Here is a 13111-nt window from a genome sequence, read left to right on the forward strand (position 1 = left end):
TATATATATATATATATATATATATGCACCTGTCTTTAGCAAGCATCCCCAATAAAGCTAATAAAGCAATTTAAAAGGAGCATCCTATTTGGAAAAAAAACTATATTTGTTATTTACATTTTATTAATGACATATAAAAAATAATCTATATCAGTCTCAATCAAGTCTGCATAAGCATTATAGTCATCAAACTTAATTACATTTTTTTTGTGTGCATACTTTCCATGTTTTCACAATTTACCTGGCGATGAGCTGAGAGATTTTGAGGCTGGAGGCTTCACTGCCATCACCTTCATCTTTAGCTTCTTCCACATATTTTCCATCAGATTCAAATTAGGAATCTGACTAGGAAACTCCAAAATATTCACTGAAATCAGAAGAAATGTGTAAAGATTTCCTCCAACCAAAATCTGTCAGTGGTATCAATATATCTGTTTTTTACTGGAGGAAACTATTCAGACTGGATTTTATCCTTAAACAGAAACCATAAACAGACAAACAAAAGAATGTCATTTCTGTACAAAGTTACATTTTCTAGAATATATTAATATTTCTCTAAGGGGACCAGAGCTGTTTGGTTGGTTTTGAACGGATCAGAGTTTGTTTCCTTGGACAGTCAACTATGCTTGAGTAAGTATAAGAACGCAAATAAGCTCTTTGGCATTCAGTGTGAATGTCCTACCTGTGTGAAATGTAAAGAATAAAAATCCCTCCAAAATGTCTTCACACCTTTCCTTTATCTAATCAACAGGCAACTCTGCTCTCTTGATCTAATCTGGTAAATGTTTCCAGTGATTCCCTTTGTGATAAATCAAACTCATCTTTTCCAAGAAGAGACTCTTCTGACGGTTCTTTGTATTGGAAAAAAAAAGCAGGGAAAAACAAGTGAGCAATGCCAGTTACTTTGCCAGCATGCGATGACCCTAAAGCGCTTTTCATCATAAATTGAAAATCTTTTCAAATGCACAAAAGGATCCTTGCATAAGTCTTCTGTTAGTCTGCCCTGCAACAGCTCGAAAACGTCCAGTCCAGTGAGGCCGGCAGCAGGAATGTCGAACCTCTGTCTAAGCTCCATCTCTTAAAGTGAAGAGTCCCGGTCAATTATTCATGCTGGAGACAGAAAAGCTTTATTTCTTAAAGCTTTTTTGTCTTTGTCAAAGTGTTGATACGATTTTAAATAATTGAATTGTGAAATGCCCTGGGTTGGTCTTGAGGTTGAGGGGTTGAGCCGTCTTATGTGGAGCTGTCACACACACACACACACACGCACACACACCCCCACACACACACACACACGCACACACACACACACACACACACACACACACAGACAGTGCACTTAAAAACTGTGTAGCAGAGAATGAGGTAAATGGACGATGCGATGCAGGGTGCGTGCATTGAGACGTGAATAAAGACCACTTGCTCATAGATTCATAGGCTTCTGTCATCCATTATTTAGCATGCAGGAGAGCAGTGGATTGGTGGCTGGATGATTTTTTTGACAGCATTTACATGGCTGATGGCTCCAGATGGGAGGATTTTTTTTTTACTGGCAGAGATGAGCACTTTGTTAAAATTTGCAACTTTCACTATAAAAGTAATGAGGAAAAGATGTTTCAAATTCTCAGTCAAAGATTCACATTTTTAGTTTCCACAAGCTTGCCACAACGCTGCCAGCCGCAATTGTACTTCTGCTGCAGAACTAATGGGTATAAAGGTTTGCTAAGGGTTAAAAAAATGGATGTTTTTCACTGTACTGCCCCACGTTTTTACAACCTTTTACTTAGACGCCAGATAAGGTGCCTGAGTTGTTTCCAGCTGAATGCAGCACAGGTGGGGTAGGGGTGTTCCCTCTCTACCTGCTTTTTGCTGATGAGCTGACAGGAAGAAAAATATGGAAGACAAACTGAGATTTTTTAGGAATCTTTCTGGTCAAAATAAAACAGAAATACTTGTGCAGGAAAAAAGAATGTAAGATTAAAGCTAGCAAATGAAAAGTTATGTTTGTTGATTGATGGCTCATGACTGGGGCTTAATCAGAATATAGCAGCTTGTTGTACTTCCTGCTTTACCCCCATCACACTTTGGTACATCAGCCTGTCATTCCAATGGTGCTGGAAGAATATAAAACCCTACAAATGCCTTTACCTCTCTATCATACACAGGTTGTTTATGAAATTAGTCAGGATCCCTGTGGTGTTTTGGACAAATGAAAACAATTCAACTACATGAGTATCTCAGCTCTCAGAAGTCCTGTAAACTCCACTCTATCAATAAAGTTGTGACCCAAATCTATGAAAAGCACACCGAAACGGCCAGTATGCTTTTCAATACTTGTGTAAAAACTGTTCCAGAGTAAAACTTGTCTAATTGTGAGTAAATCACTTTGCACCGCCAAACCATTGGCAGCGAGACAACAAACAGTTCAGGGACATCACAGAACATGCTAGCACAAAAATCAATTTAGAGATTGATATAGATTTCAACATGGCCGATATTTCCTTAGTGGACAAATGTGAAACGTCAACAAAACAAAAAAAAAGAAAAAGGGAAAAGCAATGGCTAGCCAGCACTTGCCCTCCATCCAAAAGCAAAATGACATTAGCACTCGTCTATTGAGTTTGCTAAATGCCCCACATAAAGTGAATTTTCCCCCCAGGGCTGGGAAACAATCACGCAGAAGAGCGTTCCATTTAAGTGATTTGAATGATCGGCGCGCCGCAATGCATCCTATCAGCCGGAGAAATGGGTCAATACACTGAGACTAAGTGACACGGCTGGCAGCCAGCACTCTCGTGGAAGACGGGGCAAAAGGAGGGCGAGCAGGACCCTGCCTGCCGTCATCGGGTCAGACAGATGTAGAGAAACAGCCCTCTCTGCAGTGGCACTCAGGGAAGCACTGCTGTTTCAAGAGAATTAAAAAAAAAACAACCAAAAGCCAAATAGGAATATCAGCACGCCCGAGAGGTCCAAGCAAGACAAACCTCACCAAGGATTCCCATCTGCATGTATACCACTATCTGAGCGTGTCACAGGCTAGCAAACATCCTCGCCTTGGTTGTTATAGAAGAAAGAGGTGTAATGCCTTACTTTCAGCATTGATTGACATTGTGTCTTTCTCCCAGGACACAACAGTGATGTAGGCCTCCACTGAGGCAGGGATAATGCACTTGAAGACCGCCACATTGCCTCTCATGGCTTTCTGGTCCTCCACCCGGACAGTGTACGGCTCTCGTAGGACTACAGGTAGAGGGACAGAGAGGTGTGCAGTGTTTACGCTAGAAAACAACGCAGGCAGAGTTCAGACAAACAACCTCTCTTCAGTGCAACGTTCATTTCCAGGGTTACAGCAAATCAATCGGTGGCAGAGACATTCAAAGAGGAAGGGGGAAAAACAAAAAACTGACCGGCCTTGATGTGGACATCTTGGCTCCTGATTCTCCCTGAGGGGTTCTCCGCTGTGCAATAGTAAGTGTTGTCGTGGATGAGTTTGCTGAAGCTGGAAGGGGGGATGTGGAAGATCTGAAGGGTGCCATTGGGGTGCACATGGCGGATCCCTGGCACATCATAGATCTCCTCGCCGGTGGCCAGGTACCAGCGCAGTGAGACAGGGGGCACGCCTGCAGCGGGACAGGGCACCGATGTCCCTGTGGTGCTGGCAAACACTACCTCTTGCACAGATGCATTGACAAAATATAAGCTGGAACGTAGATCTTCACAGAAAACTGCAAAGAAAGAGAGAGAGAGAGAGGGAACATAAGATTACAAAATTGTAATAAACCGTAATTATAATCCTGCTTTTTGAACCTAAAAAGTATTAGTTTATTGTTTTTATAGTGCTAACTGCAGGACTCCACCTGTAGCCTCCTAGCATGCTGACTACTTCAGGTGTAGTAGTCAACATGCTACTTACAGTAGCATGTTGTAAGGACAAAAGTAGTGGATTTAGACTGCAACCATCTTATTTTGTCTGAAAAAGGATCCTTGTTGTATAAAAAACATTCCAGCTAAAATGAGTGAACTCATTTTGACCACAAAGCAAAATGTATCCACAACCAGATGCTTTGATGTAAAAATGAAAATGTTCTTCAAATAGAGACGTTAACAATATTTTTCAAGCTCTAACTTCATCAGCTAGAGCTACTGTAAATCTCCACATTATTCACGAGGGAATCTGATGAGTCCAAAAGCTTCAACAGATCTCTAATATTACTAGTATATAATATTACTGTCATCGATCACTGAGGACAGAAAACACACTTTAATACAGTTCTTTAACAGTGCATACATACAACATGCAGCCAAAACTCTAATTTTCACAGCAGTCAATGTGATGCGATACACTTCTGAATACATTAGTCAACCCACATTGCCAGTGTGAAGCCAGGACCTTCACCATAACTGTCAGCAATTATTGACAGATCCACAGTTACATATACTCCTACTACACTTTTTGCAAAAGAGAAACAACAGCCTAAAACAAAGCTGGAAGCATTTTCATTTAAAATAAATGACAGACAACCAAATATCTGTCAAACATTTGTGGAAGAGTTCAAAGCACCATGTTTACTTGATAAGGGGAACTATGTATTTAAAAATGTCAAAGTACTTCCATCCATCACTGGATAATTGTTACATGATCCATAAACATTTTTAAACAAATCCATGAAGAAATGCAGTTGCTTTGTATAATAATCACCAACAGCCAAACCCTTACCAGCCTAACTCTTAGTAGCACCTGAACTTAGGATTTCTAGTCTTTTTTCCTCTGTTCCCTTCCTGTACAATTCCGCTTAAAAAAAAAAAAATCTCATTTACATCTCAGTCTGGACTTTCTCCCCTTCACTTGGATTCCCTCCAGTAGATTTTTCTACCTGGCTAGTCAGTGACTAGAAGGAGAAATAGTGAAAAATGGCGCCGATTTTCTGCGCTGTTAAGAATTGTAGCCTGCCTGTAGTTTCAGAAGTGAATGAAGCCGTTAAGCCCGCGTTGGACACGTTTCCAAATACTGAATTGTCATTAACATTTGCTTCATTCGGATGAGCACTTCTCTCTTCGCACTGGAGGACAGCAGTTTACAATGCAGGCAATTTCCAAATTTCCAGTAAGCTTCATACCAGCGGCAAACGTTAGCAATTGGGTGAAATTTAAAACCGTAACACAATCCATGCCTGTTAGAACCAATCGTTTCTCAACAGCTGCGAGCTCAGACACTCTTGATTAAGCAAATAAGGGCTGGTTTTCACCAGGTTATCCTTACCCCTGACTATGCATGCATCAAGAAGATATCAAGGTTTTAAAAAGTTTATACCTTTTTAATGACATGCTTTAATAACAGACTCAACAGAAACATTGCTCATTCATCTGATACATTAAATTTGAATACGTACTCGTACATAAATCTATTCAATAGATGCGCAGCGGACTCAGACGGTAGTATACACTGACTTCACCTACACTTACTACGCACATCAACATGGACCAAGCAACCCTTGGTTAAAGGGTAGCGACATACACAAAGTAAATAAAGAAAACCATGGGTCATCAGGAGCAGAGGAAGAAAAACAGATATGACACAGGGAGTGTCGCTGGTTTTTCATCTCTGCGCCCAAAAACAATGCATGAATTTGCGGGTAAGAAATTCCTCCCTTTATTTTCTTAGCTTTTTTCTTCTACTCTTCGTCTTTTCTTTAAACAGTTTACAAATCAGCATATAATCCACAGCGATCATTGTTTGTTTTTAGTCTGGCCTGGCGGGGTTGCAGCGGCACTATTCCCATTTTGTGCAACTTTTTTTTAGTGAACCACACATGTTTAGTTTAGTAGCCTTCGCAACAAACTAAAAGGTCTCAAAGTGGAATAGTAAGCTGAAGTCAACCCACCAAGATCAAGCCACTGATTCACCTTGGAACAACAATTGCCCGTAACCAATATGAATTATACAGGGTAATACTGGATTGTCCAGTTAATCAATTGAGAACAAAATTTTGTTTAAATACTCCCAGTTTATGGACATTTTGTATCTCAACAGGTCTTTTAAGTTGGTCAATAAACAAGTATTACTAAACTTTTTACTACAGTGCAACTAATAAATACTGCAAAACCTCCGTCAAAAACAGAAAAGAAAGTGGTTGAAAAGATCGATCCTAAAATTCTGGATAATTGCATGTTTAGAGTCAAAGCTGAAGATCATGTGATTATTGGTGAATTATTTTGATGCCATCTGCTGAGCAGCTACAAACAACATAAAATCAGTTAATATTCAAAGGCTGCCTCTACGTTGCGTGCTCTGTGATAGGAGCAGCCTTGTAAAGCTGTTGCATAAACCACCAGTGTCAGTAACCTACTGTAAATATTTCAGGCGCCGCTGCCGTACACCGCAGCCTCCACTCTGTGCTAATGTGGGATCCCTCCTCCTGTCGCCAGCCCACTTGCTTGGCTGCGCGACAGCTGCCAATCCCCCCTCCCTGGAGACCAAACATTTTAGCGCTTCATAAATTCCTAATGAGCGTTCTCGAGTCACCAGCCACTTCCACCCACTGGTCGTTCAACATGCTACAGCAAACAAACAACGTGGCAAACACATGTTTCTGCACATTTAGAGCTAGACTCACTTCACACATGCAGTACTCCGAGGGCCGGGCCCAGAGGTGTTGAGAGAGGAAGGCCTGTCGACAGATACAAGGCTGGCTGCCGTTTCTGATCCAAAAGGTGTCAGAAGACGGCGAAGGAGACGAAAAGGAAATCGCGGTACAAACTTGGATATGGTCAGTCGTAATAGGCATGAATAGCACATTTAATTTGGACTTTTTAATGATTTATTTGATCCGTTCTTTTCCCAGGGTGGTGACTGCACAATATAAAACTTGAGTGACTTACAAAAATTTGAGCTTTTGAAGTAATTGTGAATTTTCTCTAAAGTATACAGGTTCAGAATTATACATAGAGGCTCACAAACATTCATATATTTCACTAATACTTGATTAAATACTCCAAGCAACCCAACCGCGTACTTTTTGAAGTATTTTGCTAGTTTGGGTTCTCATTCTGAATTGATTTATTTCAGTATTAATATTTATACAATAAATAATCAGAACAATCCCTAATACTGTATGATATATTGGTGGGGGGTTTGGCTAGCAGCAGCTTATTTAGATTTAAAGTGACACGAGGCCCTAAAGCAGCTCCAAATATGCAGGACTGACTAGACTAAAATATAACTATTTAAGAAGGATTTTGCTCAAAAAAAGTAATGAACATGCTTTATGTAGCCCATATAGGCCCATCCAAACCTGATCAAGGAAGCATAACAGGCCACCTTTAATCTGAGGTTGACAGTTTTGGACCTTGTGAAAGGGTGACACAGCTGAATAACATCTGCATTTGTTTCAATTGACGGTCAATCAAAAGGTATTCTACAAGAAAAGAAAAGAAGTTGTAATTTTAGGATAAATATAAAGTTCCCCTTCACTTCACTGAGCTCTTTAGACCTTCCTGTTGTTCTACACGTTGGTCAGTCGAATGAGTGGTGGCAATGAAATCCTTTTTGGAGAACCAAGATAAGCTGCAGGCCACAGACATTTGAAAGTATTGATGACAATAAGGCCTGATAATGTTAAAGACCATGTTTAACCTGCAGCACTACAATATTTAGGGAAATGTAAGCATATATTTGAGGTTGTACATGCTATTTTGACATTGTGTGTAATAGAGAACATCCAGAGAGTTCAAGCTTGTGCACTAGATTTTTGTTGCAGTTGTATTTTGCAAAAATCATCCCTACTTGGAAAAAAGTATTTCATATAATACAAAATGCCCCACATGCTTTCAGGCACTGTTCAGATGAAGAACTATTTGCTGTGGGTGTTCGCAGAGACGGACTGCGCTGACAAACACTGTACCACACTCTTGCATAAACAGGGTTTAGGCACAAGAAAGGTCCAGCGTTTGAGGCAAAATCAGAGAAGCGAGCTTAATAAACATCGCGCTCGCCCTGCAGTGATACACGGGGGCCCTCTCGGTGGTTAATTTACGGCCTTGTAATCACACAGAGTAACAGCTTGTCATGGGTTTTCTCAAGTAGGAAAATCTGCCATCAAGATGATCATAAAATCACAGCATCTGTTATGAATAGCGGGAAGCTTGAGGCATTTATGTGTATGACTGTTTCAGTATTGGCTCTCACCATCTGTCCACATTTCTGGTAATGATCTCCTAAATACCGCTGAGTCCTCTTGGCCCCACGAAAGCAAACGCAACCGCCTGTTACTGGGACAGTGCGCGATTATGTGCGACTCCAGGTAATACCACAGACTCCATAAGTGGTTTTATGGACTAAATAACTTAAAGGTAATGTAAGAAAACATTATAATGTCACAATTATAAACTAGTTTAAACAGTTAAAAATTTAAACCAATCAGCATTTTTATACAAGAAAAAGCTGAAAATTCCTTAGGTTTCAGATCTGGATCACTAGTTAAGAATAATAACACAAACCACAGGAAATAACAACCCAATTTAGATGCTGTCTGGATCTGTTTAGAGTGCGTTATCTCTTCACATTGGAATAATATATTCACATTCATCCACCTTCCCAGTATAGTAGCATTTGGCTGTAATCATCCATCAGAGAAATTGTATTCTAAATGAGAACAAGCGGCCATCAGGCGGGCTATGGTCCCAGCATGTTTAAAGAGTGACTGAGTGATGAGGAGAGGAGAGCCTGCCTCATAACTGCTTTTGTCTCAATAAAATGATTTGCACCAACTCATAAAAAATGGAGACCACCTCCGCCGCCACCATCAGCTTTTTACAGCTGGCTGATCCGTAAAGACGGTGGCAACTGATGGGGAGGCGAACCCCACCCAGATCCCAACGGTTCACCCTGGATTCATCGGCGGTGCATTCATGTTTCAGCGTGGGGTGGGGGGTGGGGGGTTTACGAAAAATAGTAAGTGTGGGGGGGTTGAGGGGTTGAGGGCAAGGTGGGAAAAGGAAAGCTCTCAAAATGGAGGTAGGTCAAATTTAACAGTGAAGGAGAAACAAAGGAAAGACCATAAAGAAAAGAAGATGACGACTTGGAATGACCTGTGCTGATAAAGCTGCTATTTCTTATTTTTCCATGGGTATGTGTATATAAAGAAACATGTTTCATGGGTCTAAATATGAAGGAAAATACATATTTTAATAAACATTAAAGCTGTGAGAGTGAAGATGGAACATTTTGGTGTTTGCAACATTTTGGCCCGAGAGCAGTAATATCTCCCTTAGGAAGCTGATGTTGTATCATCGTTTACTTCAGGCAACGTTCGCAAAATCCAAGGCAGGGAGATATAACTATGTTTAAATTTAATTTAATTTTGTTTCTGCAGATGTCCGTTTTAGAGAACGACAAAAATAAAAATTCGATCTGACCTGTATTCATCGTCGACTGGATCGCTCATGAAATGGAGCAAGCAGATCAAAAGTGAGTAGAAACGAAAAGCTGCTCTTTGTTTCTTCAGATATCTTACCGCAGACTTTTTAAACTGCATTTCTGACTCCATTAATGTGGTTTGTGTTTACAGTTAGGCTAAGTGTTCAAATCTCAGCAAAGTACATTGGTGCAATGCAGGACAGAACAAATATCACAACATTTCAGGCATAAACACTTTTCCTGAGCCAGCAATGCTTCGAAGTGGAAAAAAAAAAAAACACTGGGTCAGTTGGTGACCTGATCCAATTAGTGTGGTTTGCGAAAACTGACATAAATTAATATTAATTAAAGCATATATTTTGGCAAATAATATAACCTTAATATCTGCCACCAAGATATTAAGATTTTATACATGAGTGCAAAAATGTCAACAAAGCCTGGAGTTGAAGAAGGGAAGAAACATGAAAAAGACACCTGCAGGCAGACACTTTTCATTGTTAAATAACAAGGATTGTTTGTTTGAAGGCAAACCTAACAGTGTGTGACTTTTCCCCGAGAATTATCTAATAAAGCAGAAATTACATAAACCCAATTTGTATTTTTATGACATATTATTCGAATGTGCAGCTGTGAATTCCAGACAATTTATTTTAATAACGCTCGCTCGCGAGCAAGAGAGACAACATGTGGGCGGCTGTTGGCTGTCATCGAGTGTGTTTGTGTGCACGGCTGTTAAATGATAATCTCGTTAATGGCTGGCATGAAAAGTAAGATGCCGCGCACAAACAGATGTGCCGCTCGCAGATGCGCTCAGTAAAAGTGGCGGAGCGCATTTCTGAAGATGCGTTGATGATTCCGGAGACACGGGCGTGAGATCAAAAGCGGGGGCTGGCAACGAAATCTGGAGAGATGTGATGAAATTTTCATGTGGATTCTGTCGATAGTCGGTCGGCTCTCAGGCTGATAGAGAAATATCTGAAGGCTGTCTCTGAAGAATATTTCTTTGCATTTATTAAATAGATGAAAAACAGTTTCGTACAGTAAGGTTTCCTCTTTCTTTTTTCATAAAGCTTCTCTTCTTTTGTCAACATTAACACATTAAAGGGGCAGTGTTATGTAAAATCCAACTTATTGAGCTTTACTCAATATTATGTTATTCTCTCATCAAAAACATACCCGGAGTGTTGCTTTGACTCTTTCATACATGTTTAAGAAATTATTTACTCTCCCGTGGCAACCATTCGGCTGAGCACCCTTCCCTCATAACTCCCCCACTCGGTTCCTTCAGACTAGCCAGCAGCAATTAGCAAACTGTGCATCTGCAGAGCTCATTATAAGAGCTACTTCTCAGTGAAATGCTGGTGAAAATGTTGTTAAAAGGTTAATAGAGGAGTGTTGTTGCGATGACTTCCTGGGGGCGGAGTTTCAGACAGAGTAGGAGCTTTTAAAGAGACAAAGGCCCAATTTCAAGGCGTTAAATTACTAAGTTAAATTTCTTTTAAGTCATATGTGATAGAACAATTGAAGTTAATGTAGTTACTTAATTGTGCTATAAAATACATAACACTGACACTGAAAATGCAGTCATTGATTGCTTAATGAAAACACCACAATAAAATCACCTCTGACTAACATTAGGCTGTCCTAATGTTAGATTTAGCTTTGCTGAAAAACACACCAAAAAGAAGAAGTCATTTGTTCAATTATAAATCTCGCACATGCATAAATGATGAACTCTCCTTTTGCGTTGTCTGCCCTGGTAAGTCTCAGAGGAGGGGGCAGCAGCAGGGAGACGGGGTCCTGTTGGGCCAGTGAAGTAGGTCTCCTCCACTAGCTGTGTGGAATAATGCTTAGCACAGTTCCACATGTCAGCACCTATTGGTGGCAGGCCCTGCTGAAATCGTCTAATCGTGGATTGCAGGTGACTCCTCGTGTAGTCATCCCCTTTGTGGAGCCGCTGCTACACCATTTAGAGCTCAAGGGCACCAGACGTGTTTCAGTCAACGAGAGTGTATGCAGGCGTGTCAGATGGAAGTGCATGTGCGAGGGGGTGGGCGTTAATGTCTGGAAGCCGATAAACATAGATACTGACTTGGGCTTGGTGTGCAGGCAAGACATCAGGTCAGATTTGGTAGAGAGTCATCTTGTTGGGTTTAGCCTGCTATCGTAAGATTCATCTTGAAGTGTCTGAATGAGGAAATGGTTTAACAATGAAACATTCTTAGAAATAAGGTTACACCAGTTTGTTCTGGTGTAAGAAGCAAGAAGTGTCTTGCTTCTTTTTGAACAAGACACTTCTTTGCTCAAAAAGAAGCTAAAAAAGACACTTCTTCTTGTTTTAGTTTAATGTAAAGCAACCACGTGAAACAAGGCAAAACATCATAACAAACAAATGGGAAAAAAAGAAACAGAAAAACAAAAACTGCTGCACTCCCAGAAAATAGTAGCAAAAATCTACAATCAACAAAACAAAACAAATGCAAACAAAAAATGTTGCAATCACAGGAAATGAGAGCAGAAATACACACACACACACACACACACATATATATATATATATATAAACATAGATATATATATATATATATATAGCAAGACTATTTTGGTGGAGTATTAAACACCATAGCAGTATGATACAAACAACAGTATGTGTTACACCAAACACTGTGTCCTCTAAACGGAAGTCATTCAGGCCACTAGGGGGAGTAATATGACCTACTCCATGGAGTAGGTCATATTACCTAGGTGAATATGTCGTAGCTTTATAATATTGTAAAAGACTATAGAGCTTTTACATGTGTTGTGTTATGAATTATAACACAACTTTTCCTATTTCCTTTTTTCTGAACATCCTATTAAATCGTAACATTCCATCTTTACTGAGGGTTTGGTCCCATACGATTTGGGGTCGACTCCAGCTAGGACTCTGAAGCACTTCCGTTTGTGGAGTGAGTTTGCAACAATTCATATCTGCTGTTGTTTTTACTATTTGCTGCATTTTCCCTTCCGCTTGCATTTCCTGCAGTCGCAGCATTTTTTGTTTGAATTTGTTTTGCTGCTTTTAGGATTTAGCTTCCATTTTTTGCGCTTGCAATTATTATTATTATTTTTTATTTTGCAGTATTTTTCTGTTTCATTTGAATTTTTGTTCGCATCATTCATGTGTTCACAGTGCGTTTCGCTGTTTGCTGCTTGTTGGCATCACTGTATGAAGCACTCTTCATGACGACGTTCCAGACTTTTCAAAACTAAAATTTACAGTTTCGATTTATATAACAAACCTTTTTATGTATGTATGTATGTATGTATGTATGTATGTATGTATGTATGTATGTATGGATGGATGGATGGATGGATGGATGGGGATAACACTAATATTCCAATCTTTTCCTTAAGGCATTGGAACCCTGCAGTATACAACCCATTATCCTCCACTCTCACAGTGTCAATCAGTGGTTGCTTTCAAAATTACCTCACCAATTTATTTAAGTAAGCGTCTGATCAATACACATGCCACTTAAAGGCAACATAAAAGGTCTATACATTAACCCATAAGAATTCAAGCCTGCTCATTTTATATTTACCTCAACCATACGACTTTAATCAGCTTATGCAAAACCTGTGCAGAGTATTCCAGTATTCCTGTAGCAATGAAATAAAAAACAAACCTCCATGGTGCTTCATCTTTCTGCCATA

At 39.9% G+C, this 13111-nt stretch overlaps 1 protein-coding gene across 2 annotated transcripts in view; it reads right to left on the minus strand.

The window, feature by feature from the left end:
- Nucleotides 1–13111, minus strand: part of LOC103129771 (Down syndrome cell adhesion molecule homolog) — a 101017-nt gene that overhangs the window by 69050 nt on the left and 18856 nt on the right. For both annotated transcript variants that reach the window (XM_016665369.1, XM_007540959.2), the window contains exons 2-3: nt 3408–3725; nt 3091–3240 (exon numbers count right to left, since the gene is read on the minus strand). In XM_016665369.1, the coding sequence (XP_016520855.1) occupies nt 3091–3240; nt 3408–3725 (468 nt within the window). The remainder of the gene's footprint in view (nt 1–3090; nt 3241–3407; nt 3726–13111) is intronic.

The sequence above is a fragment of the Poecilia formosa genome, unplaced genomic scaffold (genome assembly GCF_000485575.1).
Source record: "Poecilia formosa unplaced genomic scaffold, Poecilia_formosa-5.1.2 Scaffold576, whole genome shotgun sequence".
Lineage (NCBI taxonomy): Eukaryota > Metazoa > Chordata > Actinopteri > Cyprinodontiformes > Poeciliidae > Poecilia > Poecilia formosa.